This window comes from Colius striatus, chromosome 5 (assembly GCF_028858725.1).
Source record: "Colius striatus isolate bColStr4 chromosome 5, bColStr4.1.hap1, whole genome shotgun sequence".
NCBI classification, from domain to species: Eukaryota; Metazoa; Chordata; class Aves; order Coliiformes; family Coliidae; genus Colius; species Colius striatus.
In genome coordinates, this window is record NC_084763.1 from 52,610,367 (window position 1) to 52,635,501 (window position 25,135).

Below are 25,135 nucleotides of genomic sequence, written 5' to 3' on the forward strand. Positions count from 1 at the left end.
TCTATGGATACTTGGAGAGTGACCTTTTAACTTAGCAGATGCCTTCATAGCAGAGAATACTTGTTATTAAAGGGCCGCTCAGTCTGAGAGGAAGACATAGAAAAGCCAATAGCTAGAAGTGAAAGCCAGAGATGTTGGAATCAATCTAGTGTAATAGCAATCATCTTGTGAGTATATAGTTCATCCAATGCTTCATTTTTAAGTCAGTTTGCCACCTTTTCTGTCAGATGACTGATTACTGTCTTTTGAGTATCTGCAACTTTCTGAATATAGTCATAACTTGTCTTACTGCTTCGTGTAGCTGGTACTTAACTTGATTTGTGTTTACTTCTCATCCTTCTCTCCCACTTTTTGTCTATCTGCTAGAACACAATTTTTTCAGTGCTGAGATTTGGCTTTTTATAAAGTCTAGCAAGAGCCTGTCAGCACCACGTAACACTGCTAAAGGTGGCGGCTGGAGAATCTGTTGTTCACTCAGGCTTCCTACGAAGGTTAAATAAGCAATATATATATGTAGGTACATATAGATGCAAGGTTAGGAATGAGAAAGCTGAATAATAATTCCATTTCGACCTGCATTACCTGTGAAATGTATTTGTAAGAGATTTGGATGATTCTGAATATATAGCAACTGGTTTTGGTTTCCCAAAAACATGGGGGAGCTTGCCACATTATTATACAATTAAGGACATGCATTTTGGTTTCTTATGTACTCTCAAAAGTTTAGTCTCAAAGTAAACTTTGGGTTTTTTAGATATTTAAAAAATAGTCTATGAACATGCAGGTAGGATGGGTTAACAGACTGCTTAAAGTGTTTTAAAAAACCCTCAAATTTTTGAGCAATCAATATGGTAGCCAGTGTAAGAAACTCATTTTACTGGAATTAAGCCATTTGTATCTCAGACTAAAATGTGAAGATAGCTGCTTAATTGGAGGGAAAGAGGCTCCAGAAAGAAAAGGAAAGGCTTACACAAAAGAGAATAAGATTTGCAAGTCAAGTGCAAATCCTGAATAAGCCAAGCCCAAGAACAAAACCTTTTTTTCCAACAAAATAGTTGAAGGAATGCTGCCAAGGATTGTGTTAAAGTAGTGGATGATCAAAATATAGAGTGGTTTCAAGAAGATGCTAGGGCTAAAAATGCTTTTGAGACGTGTTTGCTACAAAGAATCATAGAATGGTTGGGGTTGGAAGGGACCTTTAGAGATCATCTAGTCCAACCTCACTGCTAAAGCAGGTCCCACCTAGATCAGGTTACACAGGAACGTGTCCAGGCGGGTTCTGAAAACTATCAGAGTAGGAGCCTCCACACCTCCACACCCTCCCTGGGCAGTCTGTGCCGGGGCTCCCTCACCTGAACAGTAAAATAGTTTTTCCTTATGTTTAAATGGAATTTTTTGTGTTTCAGCTTCTTGCCATTAGCCCCTGTCTTGTCAATAGATACAACAGAAAAAAGGGATTTCCCAACCTCCTGATATATCCACCATTTAGATATCTGTAAATATTGAGATCCTCCCTCAGTCTTGTCTTCTCTAGACAAAGGAGTTGGGAGTTTTGGACATCATGTGTTGAAGGCAAGTGAGGAAGAAGTGTTTTGGATTGAAGCATTTATCTGAAGTTCAGAAATAAAAACTTGCTTGTTCTTCACCATTAGTTGACCTAAAAAGAACTCTAATATTAAAAGCATTTCATACTGCTTTGAAGATATTAGCAATTACTTCAGTGAGCCTTGAAATAAGGGATGGAAATAGGATACCAATCTTTGAGCTTGATTGAGGGTTGTGGAAAGTACAGACTAGTTAGCATGAGTTCCATCCTGGGTAGTTTTTCTGAAATGATGAATGATATTGTTAGATGCACCAATTGTAAAATAATAGTCAAAAGTCAGTTAGGAAAAGTTATACTTTATTATTAGAGTTTTACAGTGTATGTGAATTTTATAAAGCTTTTGACAGGTTCTGTCAGCAAGACTTCATACAGAGACAAAGTAATGGTAAGATGAAAGCAAAGATCTTTAATGCTTAGTTAAAGAACAGGAAATATACATTCTTATTGCAAAATGTCACTAGAGGAGTTTCACATATATCTGCAAGGATCTGCCCCGTACTGGAAACGGTCTATAGTGTGGTGAATTGCAAGGGGTGATATTATTCAGGGCAGCACTAGCTGAAATGTCTATGAAATCCCCATTCTGAAACAGGCAAATCTCTCCTGAAGAGTCCTTTCTACTTGCCTTCCTCTTAGTGTCTGCATATGGTTGTTTTTTACAGAGCAGAGTGGGACTGGGAAGGACAAATGATAAACACAATCTTTCTTGTTATCACAAAGTATGTGGTATAGTTTTCTGCAGCTGCACTGTCTGAACACAGATGAGCTAACTGGCCTACCTTGACCATTGCTCTGAAACAGTTTAGATGTCTTTGTTTTCGTTGGCTCACTTTATAAAAACAGTACTAGTAGAAGCTGGTTTTGAGTAAGAGCTTTGAAGGACCAGAGGGTTATATGAACATAGAGCTTTGAATATGACTTCAGATCATTAATACCATTTAGCAGATCTTTAGAGCTTCACAAGAGATCTCTAGAACTGTAGCAGATCCTTAGTGTTCAGCAACAGCTCGATCACAATGCCAGATGTGTATTTGACTTGATAAAGACTAACTTCAGACTTCCTATAGGTAAAGCTAGAAATTTTAAGAATATAGAAGACTGTTGGAAGAAAAATAGGACATTATAAGCAAGAAATTAAATCAGGAAAACTTCTACATTCTGTTCTTACAGTTGCTGGATAGAAACACCACCTTTGTGTAGGTTAAATGTGTCCTGATTTGCAAAACTGTCTGGGATTTTACTAGGACCCCTGTTCTACAAACATTTGTACAGGTATTTTAAAATAGATGCTCCCTCATGGTTCGTTTGCATGACCATGGATTACATATGCTCAAATTGGTGAATCACCAGAATTAGAATGAAGCATAGCACAAAGTCCCAGCCAGAGTGCAAACATTAGGCAACTTCCATGTAGCAGTGATTTTATTTGAATCTACTGTATATTGATGACAGGAAGAAACAATCTAAAGCTGAAAGGTAATCTAAAAAAATCCAATGATCTCATTTGTCTAGTCAATAACTACAAAAGTTTCTTTATAAACTCTCAAATACTAGTCACATCCCAATTTATAACTCTGTATCCTTCTATTGATATACTTATTCATGTTAACATGTCTAAACAAGTCAGGCTGTTTTCTTAAAAAGTAATTGTGACCTGATCTAGGTGGAGCTGCTTCTGCAGGGGGGTTGGACTAGATGATCTCTAAAGGTCCTATCCAACCCCTATCATTCTATGATTCTAATTTCTTGTCTAAAAATTTGCTTTTAATGTAATTGAAAATAGAGTTGCTCATACTTTAAAGAAATCCTAGCAGTGTAAAAAAAGTAAATGCTGCAAGAGGTGGTCTGGAATCACTAAGTGCAGATGCACATGCAAGAGTGATGATAATCAATAAACCACATTCATGTTTATTTTCTATAAACATGCAGAGTGGTTTGGGTGAACTAATCCTTCAATATTGCTGGCTGTGTATGATAAACCATGTTAAGGGATGATGATGATTATTATTATTGGAATGCTGTGAATTTTTTGTATCTTTAAAGACTGTAGGCCACAACTCTGTACTTTAATTTTTGTATTCAGTGGAGGGAGTTAATCCCACAATGGGGCTTTTTTGATGCAAAATCTGAATGCTTATGTAGTAACAACAGCTGTTCCCTCACCATGTGGTATCTTCCATTGCTGTACTTGCAGAGATGAATTTTGGCCCAATGTTTCAGTAATATTGGACACACATGGGTTTAGGTGACAAAGCAGTACATTTATGCATTCATTTGACTCTCACAGTTACAGTTGGCTGTAGATTAGAACAGGGAGAACACATTCACACCATGACCACCCTTGTAGCTGCTTGTAGTAGTTGGATCACAGTAGGCACTGTTGCATCTCAAGACACAATTAACTGTTGCTGAAGAGCTGCAAAATCACAAAAGCTCTTGTACAGTTTCAGCGGTTGAGAGTGGATTTTCTAAAAGCTTTTTCAAGGATTTTCCAAATGTTTTAGATCTTCACATTCTGAATTATTGTCAGCTTGAAATAAGATCAACAAGTTGACATTTTGATGTAGCTAGTGTGAATTAGCTATATCATTAGCCACAGCCCTACAGAATGGATGTAGTTTGGTCTGTTGTTTAGAAAGAGAACTCCTCTGAGTTCTTTAACATTTACAAGTGGTTAGTAAAGTTGGGAGAGCACAAGAAAATCAAAGCTTATGGAAAAAGAATACTTACCAGAAAGCTTCTGATGTGCGTACATCGCTGAAAAGATGATCTTGATTTTTAGGTGTCATTGCTTAGATATGCTTTGGATTTGGTCAGAGAAAATAGCTATGATTTTGCTCAAAAAAAACCCAAAACCAAAACAAACGAGCAAAAAAACAACCAAAAAGAAACCAGCAAAAAATCCTCCAAAAAGTTTTAGTTAAAATGGAGTAGGAAATGACTGTAGTTTGTATATTAAAGCTGATATTGAGGTATGAAATTTGACTCATTCTTTTGAACAAAAAGCTTTTTCTTTTTTTTTTTTAACCAAAAATCTTAGAAGAATTTGGTATTTAAATTACAGTGATGGAAATTTTTACGTGTAGAACATTAAGTACCCCAGATTTGCCCTTCTAAAAATCCCTGAGCAGTGGTTTAGTATAAAGTGCATGTTTGGAGTATAGTATAATAAATATATGGTGTATATTAACTTGTTTAATCCAATAAACATAACCAAGTTGTGCAGTGTGGAGATTTTCTATGCGTTTACCATTTCTTCTGTAGGCCAGAGTGTAATTGTATGATAATGCACGTGATGTACATGTGAGATCTCTCACATACACATGGGGTTATTTAAGCGTCCGGCGTTTGGATCGTAGAGGATTCATTTTATATTGTATTAAAAACTACCCGAATATGAATGTCTGAGGCTTTCAGCGTTGAATAAAGGACTACATGGATCCAAACCAGGACGATTGATGAAATCCTTGCTACTATTGGCTATTATTTACTGTCTTTTAAGTGGCAGGTTGTATTTATGCCAATTTATCTGCTTCAGGGAACACTCTTGATAGCAGAACAAAGTGAATAAAAGTAGTTTGCTTTGCAAATGAATGCAAATGGTGGAGCCTTTCCAGAAGCCCTTTAACGGGAGCAATGCACTTTGATTATGAGTGAAGCTGCCATTTGGACATGGTGAAAAGAGCACGCTTGAACCATTGATTGGGGGAGACAGTAAAAAGTCAGGAAGGGCCCCGTTAAGCTTGCGGTGAGGCAGGCGGATGTCAGTGTGGTTAGAGCACAGTGGGAGAATGACAGGCAGGATTAGTGTCAGGGAGAAGCTTTGCTGTAGTTGTGGAGATGGTCCCTGGGGTCACTCACCTCTGACTGTTGTTCTGTGCTGATGGCTCTGTAATGCAAACTGCTTGATATGTGCCTGTTCATTATCGGAAATGGTGATTAGAAGAGGTATGTCATAAAGAATTCCTTAAAAAGGAATAAAATGGCAAACTAGTGGGAGTAACAAAGATTGGGCTCTGTGGTCCTTGCCAAAGATGCTGCAAGCGTCGAAGACGGTGACTGCGTCTCGCCCTCCGAGGCAAGCGCGACTTGGTGCCGTCAGCGGCTGTAATTGTGTGCTCCCTGCTTTGTTCACTTTGGTTTGGCCGTTAGGAAGACAGTTATTTTTAACAGACTGTCGTATGGAGTTTTAGAGCAAAACATTTGTATATCCTTTGCTTTTTGGGTGCTAGGAGCATCCGGTTTGGTTTTGTGGCGTAACGGCAGGGTTTTGGGGGAAGGAAGGAGTGTTCTTTAATAGACCTAATCGAATATTAGAGTCAACAGATTTCACCCCAGAAGGATAAAACATAAGATGATTACAGGGATAAAGAAACCTGAAATGACTGTTCTGTCTTATTTGGAGGCTTTAAAAAAATGTAATATGAGGATATTTTCTTTGCTGAAAAAAATCCTACATGTGCAAGAAATAAATGTCTAAAACTGTTTTATTCTTTGATAGAAGTATTGCTGCTTTTTATCTTTAACATATTTGATAGTGATATGAACATTTTGTAAATGTAGATAGATGTTGATAAATGTTGATATTGCATTTATTAGTATCTTTAATAGACAAAAAGCATTTTTTTGAGTGTTAAATGTTTACTCTTGGTCTGTTGTTTCTGTGCATTTTGGGGGAACAGCAAAGAGAGACGGTACCCAGATCCATGAAGCTATTACACTTTGATTTTTTCACATTAATTAATTCATTTTAAGCTCTTTTTTTTTCAGTACATTACCTCATAAAAATATATCCAGTATTGCAGTGTAATGAATGTTTTACAAATGTTTTACAGGCACCTGAGTGGACAGAGGAGGACCTCAGCCAGCTGACAAGAAGTATGGTTAAGTTCCCAGGGGGGACCCCAGGTCGATGGGAAAAGATTGCTCACGAATTGGGTCGATCAGTGGCAGATGTGAGTTCACTCAGATTTGCATTGTATAGAGAGTGACAAACCAGAACAAGACAGGCAGTGTAGAAGGCAGACATATATGGGGGCCGACATTGTCTTTTGAGAGAGGCTACAATCCTTTTAGGACCTGGAAGTGAACCATTAACTAACTATGCAAGAAGCAGATGTCAGCCAGTCTCTCCCTCCACAATTAACAGCTGTAACTGATCAGCTGGATGGGGGATTCTGGTCCTCACAGGCTCAAGCTACTGTAACCCAATCACAGAAAAACAATGCATTTCAGGTTTTCCAGCAACCTCCTCTCCCTGCAAGCATATCTTTGTGTGACTTGCTTAAAGATTACATTGCTCTTTCAAGCCAGTCCTTAAAAAATGTAGATGAGCTAATGGTGTTTAGACAGGTGGTTTCCATTAATTAAACTGAAATATCTTTACAGACTTCTAAACGAGTTATACATATGATACTATTTTAGTCCCTTTTTCTACATGATAGCATGGCTCATAGTGATATTGTGTAAAATGATTAATATCCTTGTTAATTCATATTTTATAGTATTGTGCCAGATATCAAAGAAAGCTTGTACTTAGGGATTTTAAGTGTTATGATCTTAAAACCCTCAGGGGCTAGGCTATAAAAGACTTTTCTTTTTCAAGCAATAGATCACTAGAACATGATGTAGTGTCTGCTGAGGACCATTTGAAAGCCCTTTCAGCTGACCCCATTTTATAGGCTCTGGAGGGGTTAATGAGAATAATGTTTAAATCTGTTGATGTACATTTTGAGATTAGACTTTCTTTATTATATTTCAGGAATTATCTTAAATAATGGGAAACAGCCTCTGGCTAGAGTGAAACACAACCCCCTCTGGGCAATTTGTGTAATACTTCAGTGTTGTTTTTTACAGAAAGATATTTTTAGAAGTTGTTTTTAAAGATTTAATGCATCTATACAGTTCTGTTACTCACATATACTAGAAAATGAGCAATTTGCATTCCGACAGTTTCTGAACAACACATTTGCAAATAAGTGGATGTGAGCAAGAAGTTACTAGTTTGCTATGCAAATGAAATTAAGTGGGTTTTTTGTTTATTCAGATTAGTGTTGTTTATTATACTCCTCAAAGTAGTCATATTACTGGAGTGACTCTTTTAAAAACATGCCATGTTTTACTAAGCAGATATGAAGAGCAAAAATATTTCACATGGCTTGGTAGTATGCAGTGTGGATGGGGAAGATCTTTTGAGATTGCTTTGGAAAAACTGATTAATTTGCTTGATACTGAAAATACAGGCATGCTGGATACTTCTAGTTATACTAACACTAGCTTAAGATTGCCTTTTGCACCCACTTTCTGCTTTATTCTTTGACCCAGATGTAAAAACATTATTAAGAAGCCTTTGCATAATATATTTGGCCACTGGCATATAACCAGTACTGGGGAAAAAACCCCAAACAAAGCTCACTTCCTTCTTCCATTAGGTTAGAAGTCTTGAACAACATGCACTTCTTTTCAGTGAATTCAAAAGAGAAATGGAAAGAAAGGTGTATTTCTAAGAGCTGTCATTTTCTTGTTTGAAAAAAGGAATTTTCAGGGATTTGATTTGTGGAGAAAGGTCTGAGTGTAACCCTTTTTACTTCCAGTGACCTCCAACTATATGATTAATGTAAGTGTTCTCCACAGAAGTTTGTACTCCTCTAAAAAATTCCAACTGGTGATAATGCTAGATCAGCTTTCCTGACACAAACTACTTATTAGAGTTTCTACTACTTCTATCATCACATTGTACAGAGTTGCAGCAATTGGGTTTTAAGAGGAAACACTTAAACAAAAGCTTCCTGGAAACTTCTCTGGATCTCAAACGGTTACTGGGGCAGTATGAGAAATGCTGAAATTGGGAACTACTTCAGATATGTGTTCTGCTATTGAACAAGATGTACAACTTATCCTTTTCATTTGTTGAAGGTGACACAGAATAACATCTAAATGTACAGCAAGGATTCTTACTTACCTTGGGCATCACCATAGCTGAGTAAGAAATGTTACGCTAAAGCTGCAGGAAAAACTGGTAGGTTTGTGCACAGAAAAAGAGGTGTTTGCACACTCAGGCAGCATTGCCTACCCAAACAACTGAGCCCTGTTTCCACTGGGAGAGTTGTAGTAAATAAGTTTTGGTGTATGAGGTGCTGTTTTGAAATAGCTCGTGTAGCAGAGTTTCAGATAATTTAACATCAGGCAAGTCAGAGAGAGTTGGAAGTGTGCACATGGACTAAATCTTTCAGAAGAAAAAACATTCAAGGGCAAATTTGGATTTGTTTTTCTGATGTTTTCATCAGCACCAGAAACACCTTTTAAAAACCTGAGACCGCTTTCTCCTTTTTTCTCCTTCCATGAAGTATCGAGAGCACTAAGGCTTGGTTTTCCTTTCACAGTTAGAGAACTATAGCAGGAAAGATTGACAAGGTGTGTCTGTTTCCGTGCCTTCAAACCCTTTTAAATAGTAGATTAACTAAATAGGTGTTAATAAAAACAGTTCAAAGTAATCATTCAAAGTGATCTCTCCATTGTTGTTTCTATCTCAAAGCTTTCTTCTTCAGGAAAAAAAAAGGTTAGAAAAGTATTTCAATGCTCACTGAAAAATAAGGTGAAACCATTGATGTATAGCCGAAGAGCATCAGTGAAATTCACTTCCTCTGACCACCCCAAAGAAATTCTATATTAAATTGCCTTAAACTCCTTCCTTTTTAGAAAAAAAAGCCAAATCCTACATCAAATTATATTTGTTTCCACTGGCAGGTTTCAAGCAGGATGAAGTGGCGTGAGGAGAGCCACTTCCTATCTTTTGTGAGCTTTTCAGCTTCATGGTGTTGTTTTAACTTAGTTTTGTGGGTTTATTTGTTTTGGAGGGTGTTTTTTACATAATTCTGAATTTTCCTCCTCTCATTATGTTAATGAGTTTTGGAATAGTATGAAGAAAAGTTTTTAATGCTTGAAGCTTTAATACTGCTTTTTCACATACAAAGAAGGCCCAAAAAGCTTGTGTGTCTTGAGAGAGACAGACCAGAGAGATTTGTTCAGCTTGGAAAATTCCTCCTTGATTTTGCCAACGTGACTTTTCTACTGCAGAATCTGGTGAGCACATGTAAATTTTACAAAGCTACCAGGAACTGAAAGTATATTGGAAGATAAGCAGAATTCAAGAAGATCAGGACAAAATGGAACAATAAGATGGAAAAAAATAGGGTGAAGTTAAAGAGACACTGTATGCAAGGACACACAGCAAGGTGGTGTTCAGGTCTACAAATAAAAGAGGCCAAACAACTGGGTAGGGGTAGCTCTTAAAAAGCAGGAGGAGGAATGTGGGGATTAGCAGAGATAATGAGCTAGATACAAGTCAACAAATAGTGCATTATGAAGGCAGTGAGCAACTTACTGAGAATATACAAACAGGAGGATGGTAAACCTGCACCTACATCCTTAGTGTGTCTCTGGTTTTCAGTGTTGCCCTTATACAAGTGATTCAATTTATAAAAGAGCCCAGATGGGAATAAAGAGAATAATAGGTCTCTAAAGTGTGACCTACAAGGAAAGATTGTGAAGGAATTCTTGTTGTTGAATTCACTGAAAGAAAATAGAACTGAGGATGGAAGTTTTCAACCACATAAAAAGAAAACTGTAAAGAGGGAAGGGGCTTGTGCTCTGAATTAGTTTTATAGGGCAAGAAGTAATTACCTCAAATTTTATTACAGGCTGCAGAGTTAGACAAAGAATTCCAGTGGAGATGATAAAGCTGTAGAATAAGCTGCTGTGGAGTCCATATTTGCAGGCCTTTAAAAACAAGTTACACAAACATCTGCAAGAAACAACATCAGTGTAGTGATTCTGCCTGAGGTTAGGTCCTTCTCTTCATATGGTCTATGATTAGGCTAGCAAGTGCAAGCTATCTAGGAGGAAAGGGGAAGGAAACAAAACCTTCCCTACAATTGGAAGCATGTGTGAACTCATTTTTAAAAATGTAAAATTAAAGCCAGATAGTCACCATGGTGGGTTGGTAATCACTGTGCATACCTGAGCCTGACTGTTCCTAAAGTCAGTAATCCCTAACAAAGTGTTCTTTCAGAGATTTCTCTTTTCTGCTACTATTCACATTGGGGTTTTGTAGACATTCAAGTTTGTCAACTGTTATTTCCCAAAATACTGCACAAATAAGGATTACTATAAAGCCCTTTGTATGGGTATGTCTGCCAGATTACCCATCCAAACAGGTCCATGCACACAATGTGATGCAGGCCACTGGGAAAGTGCCAGCCAAACTCCACTATAAGCAGCTATGTCAGTGCTGTAGTGCTCTTACTCAGCTATACTCTTTCTGTTTATGCTGCCTCATGTGATACCAGGATAAATACCTTTGCAACGTATTGCTGTGCTTCTCAGCTCAGAGCTAGGCTAAGCTTGCAACCCCGGTGCAGGCGGTACTGTAAGAAGGTTTATTGCTTTAACTTTAGCCATGTTAAATATAGAATATGTTTACCTTGTCTGCCTTCAGGAAGACATCTTTTAACAGCCAATGAATAATCAACCCGAAATAGATGACGTTAAGCTGTGCTCATTTTATCAGTGTGCTTAATTATTTAAATTGCTAATTGTCATTTTAATATGTGCATACTGGGAATTTAGAAATCTTTTCCCATAAAGATGATTTTCCACTGGCTTAGGATAATGAAGTCTTATTGCTTTCACAACTGAAAGCTTCTATAGCTTTTTAAGTCATTTTTATTGCAATTGGCCAGTGTTATAAATTAGATTTTCAAGTATTTTGATTATGAAAAGGAAATGGAGTTCAGTTAACTCTAATCAGTATTCCTGCCTGCTGACCTGGTTACCTGTACCACTGCTCTCTGTCATCCTCTGAACATCTGTTCTTTGACCCATTTTCCTTGCTGAATTTGTTGCTCCAGGGTTAGTTCTCATTCCTGTCCTTCAGTACTTAAGGAAATAATCGACCTTTTAAAACAAGATAAAAAAGTTATGTTTGAATTTCCTAAGCACTGTGAACACCCTGGAACACAGTATAAATACTGAATGGAATAGAGTTTCAAGACTACTATTTCTGCAAAAGTGATATTGTTTGATTTGACAAATGCTAAGCTTTGTGAAGATTGATAATAATGATTGTCAGCTGAATGCAAAACTGAGAAAAAGCACTTAGATGTGAAATTATAGAAGTATATTGTACTTGACAATACCTACCTTTAGAGATAAAAAGTTTTTTAAAAAATATTTGCTGAAAGGCATAAATTAATTTCAGTAACTACAAAGGACCTTCAAATTGTAAAAATAACAGAGGAAGTAAAAGCTGTCTGGCATGCCAAACAGACTTTAATGTGATTATTAGGTACAGGTTTTTTAAATTAAAGGCAAAGAGATCTCAGATTTCATACTCGTGAAGTAATATCATTCACTTGTCTTACAGGATTTAAACTCGTTCTGTTTGCTCCTGCAGTCACTAATCTCATGCATTTGTGTTGCTAAAACAGACCGATTGGGATTTGCTGCCTGTATAGAAAAACACTAAGGTAGGCTGCAAAACAATAGACAGGTGGATATATTTGAGCAGACAGTCTGAACTACCATGAAACCCGAAAGTGTAAGGTTTGGGGAGGGGGTACTTACTTTGTGGTACTTGCTGTATGTCCAAGCAACAGTTCCAGCCTTTAAATCTGACTGTGTGAGCTGATACTCTGAACTTTATATGCCATTCTAAACCAGATTTCTTATTTTTGACAAATGTGAGCTCATTACCTTGCCAGCAAGAAAACATCTATATGAGAAATGATCCATATGTAAAAGTTCATGAATTCATTAGGGGGTTTTGCCTCTGGAGATTGTTTACCTAAATCTGGTTTACATTTCATTTTGTAGACTGTGTTTCTGTTAACTCAGTTACTGTGCTCTCCAGTCCTGGATATTCTGAAACAGTCCCCCTTAGCAGCTTGCATATATTTATGCAATCAGTAGTTCTTCTGGTTGCTTATTGAAGTATAGAGACCTGGATCGAGGTCCAAAAGAGGTTATGAATATCTAAATGACTATCTAAGATAGGATTTAAATGGTATGTAGGTCATGTAGATCCCTCAGTCTGAGAGTGAAATCTTCCAAACACCTGTCTAATCCCACAGACACACCAGAATGTCTCTGTTGATTGTCAGAGGGGAGGAAAAGGTGGTTGCTGTTTAAAATTCCCTCATTGTATGAAGGGTTTTTTTCTGTGCAGTCCTACAATTGCTTCTATGGTTTTTGCAGAATTGGGCAGCACAATGTAGCTTACACTCAAATGCAAAATGGGTTGATAAATCATGACCAGAACATTCTTTTCACTTAAAGGAGAAGGTTTTTTACAAAAGACAGTGGGACAACAGCTTTTAATTCAAGTAGATGGCTTGTGGGTGGTCAAGCCAATGATGATGCAACTTTTTAGAGTAGCTTGAAATAACATGTCCCATGTACATCCCAGTGAGCTGGGTTTGAATTCTGTTGCAGAATTCCAATCTTCTGACTCTCAGAAAGGGTAAAACATTTTGGATCAACAGTCAAGAAAAATGTCTGAGCAGTTGTTGCGATGAGCATTTGAGCCAAACTCCTCTCTTACATATAAGCCCATAATACTGAGCTAAAGATGCTCAAACATGGATTTTAACTGGGGATTTAAAAAAAGAGCATAGCATGAAGTCTCCAACATCATGGCAATTCTAGTTGTCAAGTTCTCTCTCTTTCTGTGGCCTGAAAAAAATGAGAAGCAATTCTTCTGCTGTTTTAAAGTAACTATTTGGGCACTTAAACTGTAGAGAAGCTGGTGTTCTACATCTGGTGATTTAGGCCAAGTTTGGCTTTTTTGTAAGTCACATCTTCAACTGCCTCATAATTAAACTCACCACTGTTTGGGGGATTTCTGTCCATCTGCTTTGGGAAAGTTCAGAATCACACACTGCTATCCATATCCATAAGAAAACTGTACTGTTGCTGGCTGCAGCTGATTGGTAAAAACAAATTCCCTTAAATTCATAACATATTCCTTAGTTCTTTCAAGAATAGAAGCACATTGTCCTTAAAATACTCATTTGCTACATTATCCACTGTGTAAATTACATGGATTTAATGCTAAAGACTTACATACCTTGGGAAAGCCAATAGCAATATACTAAGCAGTGGTGCATCTTCTGTTGTGAAGTACTTTCTTTCAAGAGATATAGTAAATTGCAAATTAGGATACCTCTAAAAATGGAGAGTGGTTTGACTTGATACTTCAGTATTTGAAGTTTCACAGATCTGTAAGAAGTGGAAGACGATTTTAGCAAGTTTTTAGGGATGTAAGGGAAGGCAGCTTCTAAAGCAACAAAGTTTGAGTCTGTTACATGAAAATAAAGGAATGGATCATTACTGTTGTCTGACTTGGGTCAAACAGTTCCTGATATAATTGTGGTTGCTAGGAAAAAAGCCATTTAGGTCTAGATTGAAAGAAATCTCAGTGCAATGGGTAATATTTTGGTTGTAAGGGAATAACTTCAAATTTGGCACTTTATTCTGTGCTGCTCTGGAAGGTTAGATCTGCAAAAGCCTACTACTTTGACAAAGCAAGGAAGGTATTAAAATGCTGAGAAACTGTGGTGTCTTTAGTAAGTTTTTAGGGAGCTTCTGCTCAGGAAGGTGCTAAGAAGGTTATAAACATATAGAAGCTAAGCGACATGGGTTATTTCTTCCTCTGCAAACCCCAAGTTATTTTCTCAGAATGCTATCAGAAGCAAAGAGATTTGTACTTCAGTAATTATCTGGTGCAGTCCTGATTAAAACACCGTCCTGTTCAGAGAAGGAAGGTAGATTGTTGCCTGCAGAAGATTGCCAGGAGGCAGCAAGATGGTGAGGGCTTCAAAGCCCCATTGGCACAGGCCCTGCAAAGCTGTGCTGGTCATGGTGCTGGAGGGCTCAGCTGCAGTGATGGGCTGGTGCCTGCTGCTGTGGGAATGGGGAATGAGTTTCTCTCTGTTTAGTATCAGTAGGGGCACTGTACCTAACTTTACAGGGTTTTTCCTCAAGGTCTGTCACAGTTCTGTGGGGGTTTTTGTGCCTGCCTTCCCTGTGGTATGAAAAGTAGCCTCTCATTCATGTGACAGCAAAATTTGGTTTTGCCTGTGCTGCTGAGAGTTTTTTAAGCTGACTCTGGAGAATTGTGATACCTTTTTTTCCTATATATCTCTGAAGCATTGATTGTCCCCTTTGAAAGAGGTTTCAGGTGTCCAAGGTAAGAAAAGCTTTAAGATGTGGATGGTCATGGTGAGGAATGTTTTTTACTGCTAGGTGTCTTGGTGAGTAGCAGCTAGTCTTGTGATCTGGACTAATTGTCAGCAGTACAGGAGGAAACCAGCTCTGCCTGGCTTTCATTGCATAAAATCATCCCACTAATCCCACTTGCTTTCAATGAAATCTTTCTGTGGCTGAAGAGCTATTGAAACTGAATTCAGACGAGAGTTCTCAGAACCAAACTGTTCCTGGGGCTTTTTTTCTGTAGGTCCTATAGTAAGATGGTTTGACTTCTACTTCAGATGTTTGATTGTTTACATCCAACGTTTTCTTTTTGTCATCTGTCTCTGTCTAAGAAAATCTGTTTCACTGTGCATATGATTCCCTGACTTTCTTTGTGACTTCTGTTATTGCTGCTGGATTACAGGGCTGCCCTAGGTTATTTCACATAGACACACCAACGTTTAAAGTTGATTCCTGTAAAATAATGCAGCGTGTCTGTTCAGCGGTACAAATACTTACAGGAATATGAGATCTGCCCTCTTCTGTTCTAAATCAATTTCACAGTCTTGATCCTTATTATTTAAGGTGTCCCCAGACCCAGGACTTCTTAAGGGCCGGCTAATACTCTGGTGAAAGCTGTTGTCAATAACAGCAGGCTGTCAGAACAACTTTTCACAGCCATGATAAAACTCATAATTTAATATGCATGAAAACTGTAATTTCAAAACATTATGCAGGAACAATCAGCAATAATAACTAGGAGAGTAATTCTGCAACTGCTTCGTACTTTGAATAACAGTATTTCCAAGTATGTTATCTGTTACTTAATGAAAAAGTAATAATATAAGCAAGTTGTAAGAAATTGAGTAGAGAAAGCAGTGGAGCAAGTTACATTGCATAACTTAGCCATTTATTCATTTTAAATCACTGTGAAGAACTAGCTAATAGGTAACACTGCTCACTCCTGGAGAGGAAATTTAAGTTGATATTAAGAATGTCAGAAGGAATGTAAGAACTGGCAACATAAGACTCTGCAAATGTGAGTGGCAAGAGCAACGATTCAATCAGACTGAAATACAATTTCCTATGTTACATAGATTGGATTCCTAATACTCCTTAGTAGTTTAATACTGACATGTTATGATTCTTGCCCTATGTCAGCATCTTAAGTCTAAGTAAGTGATATCTGAGCTCCTAAGTGAAAAGAGCTGGCGTAAATGTGAACTGTACATGGCACCTAGACAAGGACTTGTGAAATCATCTATATGAAGAAGAAAGTTGACACCCTCTAGCCCCCAAAACAGACAATCTTCTTGTGTAACCTGTAAATTATGATAGCAAAGCTCTGAGAAGCTTGATGAGTTGTCAAACTTCTGTCAACTGAAGGTGCTTGTTCAGCGTTTGAAATTGTAGATTTTCAGTATCTAAACCATACACAGACTTGTTGTTTCCAGCTTACCTGGTGAATATCCAGATTGAAAGTCCATGGACAGATATAATGCCTTCAGAAGAGAAAGTACTGAAAGTATTAGATATGATAAATGAAATAACTTACTACAGGTGCTACATTTGGATTCACCAGTTACTACAGCTGAAGTTACCCAAAATAAGGTAACCAATGGCAAGCCTGGTACTGCCGAAATTTTGCATGTAGGGGGAAATGTAAATTATAGAATCCTAGAACTGTTTGTGTTCGAAAAGACTTTTAAGATCATCAAGTCCAACCATTAACCCAGCACTACCATGTCCACCACAAAACCACATCCCTAAGTGCCATGTCTACTTGTCTTTTAATACCTCCAGGGATAGTGAGTGTGCCACCTCCCTGGGCAGCCTGTGGCAGTGCTTGATAACCCAGAGCTTTGATTATGAAATCTTTCATAATATCCAATATAAACCTGCCCTGGAACAACAGGCTGTTTTCTCTTGTCCTATCACTTGTTACTTAGGAGGAGACACCAATCCCCACCTCGCTATAGCCTCCTTTCAGGTAGTTGTAGAGAGTGAGCACGTCTCTCCCCAGCCTTCTCTTCTCCAGACCAAACAGCCACAGTTCTTTCAGCCACTCCTCATCAGATTTATTCTCCAGACCTTTCATCAGCTTTGTTGCCAATCTGTCTCTGGACACACTTCAGCACCTCAATGTCCCTCTTCTAGTGAGGAGGCCCAAAACTGATGAAATAACTCCAGGTGCTATGTGGTGCGTCTGTTTCTTTGAGTACTACACTTTAAGATGCTTTGGTGTGGTACTTGAATTTTGGACTGTAGATCATTTGATATAACATATATGCTAAGTGTTTAAAAGGACCTCAGTTTTAAATGAAGCTTTTCTTCTTTGTTATTTATAGTGGGATCTAGGAATTTGGGATGAGGAAGCTCTTCATTCTGGGTGGGGAGAAAGCCTGTTTCTCTCCTTGAGTGAAAATGCAAATGCTAAATGTGGTGGTAACTTTTCTCAGGACACAGGTTTTGGTATACATGGAGGCTGAAGCAGGCAGCTCTCCATCCTTTGGATACTGAACAATAAGCTTTTCTTCCTGATATGCCAGGGCTTTTGAGGTGTCTTTGCTGATCTTCAGCAGTTAAACTGTTACATTTAATTTGGGGACAGAGTGCCCGTCCATTAATGTGCTGCTTCAACTGGACCTATGAGAGTGATCTTCTTTTGTTCAATATTGAAAAACTAAGACGTGGAAGATAACTCATGTTTCCTGTTATCCTTTTGCTTTTTCACACTCTCCTTGTATTTCTAGGTTGGAGAATTAGGGTTTAGTGATGAAAGTAAGTAAAATCTGAATCTCATCTGTGGTGTATTATGGTGATACAGATAGAAATGTGTAGCATTGCTTATGTGATGAAAAGGCAAAGTCTAGAGTTACTTTTTCACAATTTGGGGTCAACAAATGAACAAAGGCAGCAGAAGAATATCAGCCTCACTGTATTTAACATCTGTCCAGTGCTGGTATTTTGCACTGTGCTACTAATGATTCTTCAATAGCCCAAATAATGGAATTTTAATAGTCTTTTTGTTGTTGTTTTCCTGCAGGTTACCATGAAAGCCAAACAGCTGAAGGATTCTGTTACATATACACCAGGTGTGTGCTACTGAAGCCTCACTGATGCTTATAAAAAGCACTGCATTTGGATTACAGCTCTGCACATGCAGCACATTTGGTATCTTTTGGGGGATGCTTCACAGAGGGAATTTTTTAACCCTTGCCTTACATTGAGCAAAGAGAAGGTCTGCTGGGTATTCTGATGGAATTTCCCTTTAGCTGCATTCTGCTAGGCTTTCTGATTCAGTTTATTGTGGTTTTGTTCATTTGTTCAGGCTGCTTTATCATGTTTGTTTATATCAGAGTGGCAGTGTAGTAGTACTTCACACACTTCATTGCTTCGTAACAAATGCCTTGATTTCTCAATAAGCATTTCCCTTAAAACTCTTAATCCAGAAGGATTCTCTGCACTCTTCCAAGTGCCTTTTATTTACAGGCAATTCCCTGCTTTTTTGTGCTTTGTTTTATTCTTCTAGAAGTGTAACAACACTATTTCTAACAGGTATCGTTAGGCTCTCAGAGCTTAAAACACTGGCCCAGAATTCCAAGAACGTCAAAGTCAACGTGAATTTGCCAGACCACATAATCACCCAGCGAGAAAGGGAGGAGGAAGAGGAGGAGGAGGGGAACTATGATCGTATCCCAGAACAGATGGATGTCCAAATAGATCAAAAGGAGACCACTGCAGGTGAAACTAGACAACGCAAACGAAAAAACGTCAAAGCGCCTGAAGTGACTCTACCGGCAACCAAAGAAGCAGCAGAAGAGAAGGGCAGAGGAAGACGCCAGAAGGATTTCGACAACACCGAGCAGCAGGAAGAGAGTGATGATGAGAGCAGAAAAAGAGAGAAAAGCCGTGCCCTAGAAGAACTGTGGACTCAAAATCAACAGAAACTTCTTGAAATGGCCTTGCAGCAGTATCCAAAGGGAACATCAGATCGCTGGGATAAAATAGCAAAATGCGTTCCTGGAAAAAGCAAGGTAGGCCTAGTGTTGTTTAACTGTGGCATAACTGGAGAGGAAACATTTTCTGCCAATTTATGATTACCTTAATAACTGAGGCTCCATGCAGAACTTAGCCCATCAGTCCAGACATAATCGACCTGAAGAGCATTACTGTTGTATTTCTCGTTTTTAGTGAGACTGTATTTTCACTGAATTCAGTTTGTTTGATCTGTTACAGAAGATATCCTTTGCCTTTCAGGGCTTCAGTTGCAGGACCAATTACATTCTAAAGTAAATTTTGATTCAATATTAGTAACCAAATGTTGGTAAGCTGTTTTGCTTACACTTTTACAATACCTTTCTGAACCCACCCCAATGAAACAAACAGAACAATCCATCTGCAAGTGTTAAATGCTCAATCATCTCTTTATAAGAATCATCATTCTAAAATAGCATTTGTTGTCATTCATCTACTCTGGTCTCTGCTAGATTTCACAGAAGGGTAGGGATTGGAAGGGCCTTTTAGAGATCATGCAGTCCAACCCCCTGCTAAAGCAGGTTGATGTAGATCAGGTCACTCAGGAACACATGTTCAGGCAGGTTTGGAAAACCTTCAGAGAAGGAGCCTCCACACCGTCCCTGGGCAGCCTGTGCCAGGGCTCCCTCTCCTCAAGTGGAAATTCCTGTGTTCCACCTGGTGCCTGTTATCCCTTGTCCTTTCACAGAGACTCACCTCATCTTCTTGACACCTTTTCTTTTACGTATTTATAAGTGTTGATAAGGTCGCATCTCAGTCTTCTCCAAGCTAAAGAGCCCCAGGTCCCACAGCCTTTCCGCATGAGAGATATGCTCCAGTCCCCTCATCATCATGGTAGCCCTCCACTGGACTCTGTCCAGAAGTTCTTGAGCTGAGGAGCCCAGAACTGGACACAGGACTCCAGGTGAGGCCTCACCAGGGCAGAGGAGAGGAGGAGCAGAACCTGCCTTGACCTGCTGCCCACACTCTTCTTGATGCATCCCAGGATGCCATTGGCCTCCTTGGCCACGAGGGCACATTGCTGACTCATAGTTAATTTGCTGCCAACCAGCACTCCCAGGTTTCTCTCCATAGAGCTACTTTCCAGCAGGTCACCCCCAGCTTGTCCTGGTGCATGGGGTTGTTCCTCCCCAAGTGCAGGACTCTGCACTTGTTGAACCTCATGAGATTCCTCTCTGCCCAACTCTCAATCCGGTTGAGATCCCGCTGAATGGCAGCACAGCCTCTGGGGAATCAGCCAGTCCTCCCAGTTTGGTGTCATCAGGGAACTTGCTGAGGGTACACTCTGTCCCCTCATACAGGTTGTTGATGAAGATGTTGAACAAGACTGGCCCCAGGACCGATCCCTGTGGAACTCCACTGGCCACAGGCCTCCAACTCGATTCTGTGCCATTCATCACCACTCTCTGGGCTCTCATTCAGCCAGTTCTTAATCCACCTCACTGCCCACTCATCCAACCCACACTGCCTGAGCTTTCTGAGGATGTTGTGGGAGACAGCATCAGAGGCCCTGCTGATGTCACGATAAATGACACCCACTGCTTTTCCCTCATCTAGCCACCCAGTCAAGCCATCATAGAAAGCCACCAGGTGCTTAAGAAGGATTTCTCCTTGGTGAATCCATGTTGTCATAAGAGTTGTGATAGCTTAGTTTGCTTGCTTCAGTCATTTTATGCTGCAGAAAACCCTTTTATTTGTGCCAAATGCAGTGTGAGAAAGCAGGAAACGTGGGTGGGGATTTGAGTGTTTCACTGTCTCCAAAGCTGTTCAACAGAGTCTGGTGTCAGTGAGTGCTCTGATAGTGACCATAAAGGCTTATCTTAACTTCTCTGCAGTGTGGCTAATACCAGAATAACTGTTCCAAAAGAGATATTACAATACATCTGTTCAGTAATTACTTTTATGGTCGTTTTTAGGAAGTATTGCACAACTGTTTGTGTTTCTGTGCTCTTTAAAGAGAGCTTATCCATTAAGAAATGTAAATTGCAAGTTCATTTTCCTAATCCATTCTTCACTAGGTGTAGATTCTCCTTCTGAAATTCACTGTGTGACTTAACCCAAACCCACAAATCAAAAAAAAATCCCCCAAAAACTAAAACAAACCCAGAAAACCCTCCACACAACCCCCAGAACCTGGCTCTTCTTTTAGAATGAGGTAGCCATGTAGATTTAAAGCAATACTAAACCACCAAACCTCACTAACACATTTGTTTTTCCTTTTAGGAGGAGTGTATAGCAAGATACAAGTTGCTTGTTGAACTGATACAAAAGAAAAAAATGGCTAAAAGCTGAATGTTGTGAGCAGAAGAGACATAGCTCATCTTTGTGAAAATGGGGTTTTAACTCTGTGCAGGAAACTGCATTTTTGTACCTCAGTATTTCTATACATCATGTGCCTTAGTAAAAAAAAAGCTATTAATAAATCTTACAGCATCTTATGCATTTGTGTGTGCAAGAATGAAAGTGCATTTTGTGTTGGAGAGCTGCTTCTGCAGATGTACAGTAAGAAAAGCTTAAAAATGAGTGGACCTTGAGGAGAAGCCCCACTGAGAGTTGCATGGTGGAACTGGTACAGCCAATGAATGTACAGAATATAAAGAATTTGTGTTTGTTTTGAAAGAGAGAATTGATCTGAAAGTGTTAAAGAAGGAGAAGAGTAATGGAACTCTGCACTCAAATGTGGTAACGTTGAAATGGGTCAATTAGAAACTCAGAGCCTCAATTAGAAACTAATATCCATCAGAGGTGTACTTCATGACCAGGTTTTAAGTACAGAGTAAGATACAAAAGCTGACATGAATGGGGTAAGACTTCTCATATTGGGGGGTAAACCCTAAATTCAATCTAGTTTAAATGATTTTTATGTAGAGTAGTTAATAAGGATGATTCTTCTGTGCTGGTGTGTTTTTCATGAAGCATATCGCAGGCTGTCGGTTGGATCCGTAAATCAGAGCCAAGATCATTTTGCAGGATACATTAAGGACTTGCATTTTTTTAAAGCATTATTTATCACTCAAATTCTTGTCTCAGATTACCAGGATTCTGACAAGTTTTTGAGCTGTAATTCTAAAGTAAAATGAAAACTCTGAGGATCGTGGATCTGAACTCATAATCGGAACCTGATGCCTGAAAATCTCTTCTAACTTCCTGCCATCTACATTCTTGATTTTCCCCAGTAACTCTTTGCCAATTGTGTTGTTTCTGACACATCAGCATTTTTCAAAATATCACCCCATTCCCACAGAACTTTAAGGGAGAAGCAGTTGGGGTAAATAAGTGTTCTACATGTGTTCCTTTACCAATTGGAAGTTGAGGTTTATTGGTCATATATCAAAAAAATCAATCTTAGCTGGCAGAAATAATGATATTATGGAAACTTCACTAGACAGAACATAATGCATCTGAATTTTGTTTCACAGAGAACTCACAGGTTAACTGCACTGGAAACTAAACATATTTGGAAGGTGTACAGTGAGCTGGATGTGCTAACTGATCAAACAGCAATTCTGTGCTGCTAACGTGCCTATGAAGGAAGAGTCTTAAGTGAGATCAAGTGAGGTATTTGCAAGAGCTATCAGATGAACTTTAAAAAGGTATTAGTCATCCAAAGCACTCAAAGGTCGATGATTGTAGCTGGAAAGCAAGGTAAATGAAATGGCTATGAAGAAAAGCTGCTAAAATGGTTGGGTGAGTTGGTGCAAATTAACTCAGTGGACCGGCGATGGGGCCAGGGTAGAAGAACTTGAGCGAATGGAGATGTATTGCTCATGAAAAAAAAAAACAGGGGTATTTGGAATATTTCTGTTGTTTCAAAAGCAGCAAGCAAGAAAAGGGAGAGTGTAGCCTGTGAGGATACAAGAGTCACCCTTCCTTTCCACTCTAGATTTACAAGACTTCCCTGGAATGGTAGATCACATTTTGAGGAGTATGTAGACCATTCAGAGGAGAGCAAAGAGAAGGATCCAGAGTCTGTAAAGCCTGATTTGCTAGGAAGGAATTGTTAGTATTTGTTCTACATGAGAGAAATCTTCATGTATGTAATCTTCCCTGCTGCAATGAATGCAGAACTGTTCCATGTCTGTTGGGGATATGAAGACTAGTAACGGGGCTTGGTTTGGAACAAGAGTGTAGTTGGATATTGGGGGGGAAAAAAGCCAGTGGCAAATATAAGAAGGACCAAGGAGGACCTTGGCATCTTTGTCATTGGAAGCCTTTAAAAAAATGCCATGTGTGGGAGCACCTGCTGAGGACTTGCCTGTATCATCATTACTCTGTGTGGCAGTAATTCCATGCTGCCTGCCCAACACTCTGGCATCGCTCCACCCTGCGCTTCCTGGGCAGAGGAGGAAGGACTGGCACCTCTTACGGGTAAGGAACTTTTTGTTTGTTTGCAAGAGCGGTCACAGTGAGAAACTTCAAAGCAGTGCTCCTGACAAAGAGAGTTTATCTGAAGGAGGGGCCAAGATTGCTTGTGCCATTCTGTGCCACGCCTCAGGTTGCTGTGCTTGTCAGCGTGGTGACAGGGGTGGCTCACGCCTGGCTGGAACACAAATGATGGGTGGCATCCTTGTTGCTCGAAGAATCCAGCTGCCAGAGGCAAGAAATGCACTGGCCTCTTGGGCAGTGGAAGTACCCAGGTGTGAGTGGTGGCAGGCCCAGGTGTGGAGAGGCAGGTTTTACACTGCAGTGCTGGGTCAGTGGGCACAGGAAGGGTGTTTCACAGGGAGCAGTCTGTCAGGGGAGGTCTCACGATGAGAAATGCTCGTCAAGGCTCAGTATCTGTGGCTCTAATCTCTGCAACCACATACTCACGAGATCCCAGACTCAGGGGGATCCTTCATGATGTGGTGAAAACTTTGTCCAGGCTCCATCCAGTCTTCACATTTGGTTCCTTGAGAGCCAAAGGAGTTGGCCCAGCCTAAGCTTTAGAGTTAATGTTTGGCTGTGGGGTGAAAGGTGGCATGAGTAAGAGTCAAATATCTTCAGGGTATCTCAGGGTCCTCTCCTGGGATTGCTACATGGTCTTTTGATATTTTGGCAGTGGATCAAGTGTTTTAGTGACTGAGGTCAGATGTGATGTGCACTAGAGAAGCAGTAAACCATAGCCAGGCTTTGTCTTCCCATGGTTCTGGTATCCACTGCCACAGGTTGTTGTTCTTAAGGTTTTCTCCCCAAGAAAACTGAGACCACTGTGGGCTTGGGATTTAAGTAACTTCTTTCATTTCAGCACAGAATTGAGTCAAGTTCATGACTGTGCCTGTTAGCAAAATATCGTTTCCTGGGCAGTTGTGAACTGCAGCTCCAAGTGCCCTTTGCATTATAACTCTGTGTGAAAAGCTTTCCATTGTCGGGAGTCAACGCTGTAGCTTCCATACTGTGACTTGCACCTGTATGAGTAAGATCGGAGTCCCTTCTGAGCATCTTTGCATGTCCCTGTTGGAGGATGGGCAAAACGCTATGGAAAGGGGCAGTTTGGACAGAGGAGGGGGAGGGCATTGCCATACAATGCTGAGGATACAACCCACGGGCCAAAATCCTGACCTGACAAGCACACACAAGTGAATGAACAGAGTATGACTGAGATGCTGTAAAGGTTAAGAGTGCTCTCATTTAGGTTAGTGGTGTTGTAGAAGAAAGACTAACGGATGTTGTTCTGCAGTGGCCTGTAGATCTCCATCTTTGGACTGTGTTAGTCACAGGTTTACAGTTGTTGGTGTATGAACACATCAGGGAAAGTTTTTCAGTGTGGCCTCTTTATGAGATGAGAAGATCTGAAAACAACAGAAAAACTGACTGTTTTGACTTTAGAACTCCTTTAGGCAGAACCAGGCACTGGAAAATCAAGCCAGTTACGTGTCTCCCACTGACACTGCTGAAAGAGTAGCTGCTGCTAACACAGCCTGAATGGCTACAGTCAATAAAACCAGAGGTTGAGAGGTTGTAGACTGTCCAGAATTTGTTGACTGCTGTAAGCCTTAAGGCGTGGTGGCATTTTGTCACTAAAGCTGGATTGTGGTGGGAAAAAAAAGCCGGCAGAAAAGTCAAAAGCCTGTGACCATGAAACTCTTGAACATGCAGCAGGCTGAGCCCATGCTGCTGAGTGCAGCGTGGTGCCCACACACCCCAGGGCACTGCTGACCAGGGCCCGTGTGCCAGCCACAGCGTGGGTCCCCTGGGCTGCAGGGGCACGCACAGGGCCACCACTGTCAGCCCCATCTTAAGTGGTGAACTCAGCCACAGGCA

At 39.8% G+C, this 25,135-nt stretch overlaps 1 protein-coding gene across 2 annotated transcripts in view; it reads left to right on the forward strand.

Moving 5' to 3' along the window:
• Window positions 1-21,330, forward strand: part of DNAJC1 (DnaJ heat shock protein family (Hsp40) member C1) — a 107,815-nt gene extending 86,485 nt beyond the window's left edge. For both annotated transcript variants that reach the window (XM_061997154.1, XM_061997155.1), the window contains 4 exons: window positions 6,442-6,561; window positions 17,901-17,949; window positions 18,413-18,891; window positions 21,116-21,330. In XM_061997154.1, coding sequence (XP_061853138.1) covers window positions 6,442-6,561; window positions 17,901-17,949; window positions 18,413-18,891; window positions 21,116-21,184 — 717 coding nt within the window. In that variant the 3' untranslated portion in view covers window positions 21,185-21,330. The remainder of the gene's footprint in view (window positions 1-6,441; window positions 6,562-17,900; window positions 17,950-18,412; window positions 18,892-21,115) is intronic.
• Window positions 21,331-25,135: the final 3,805 nt, after the last annotated feature.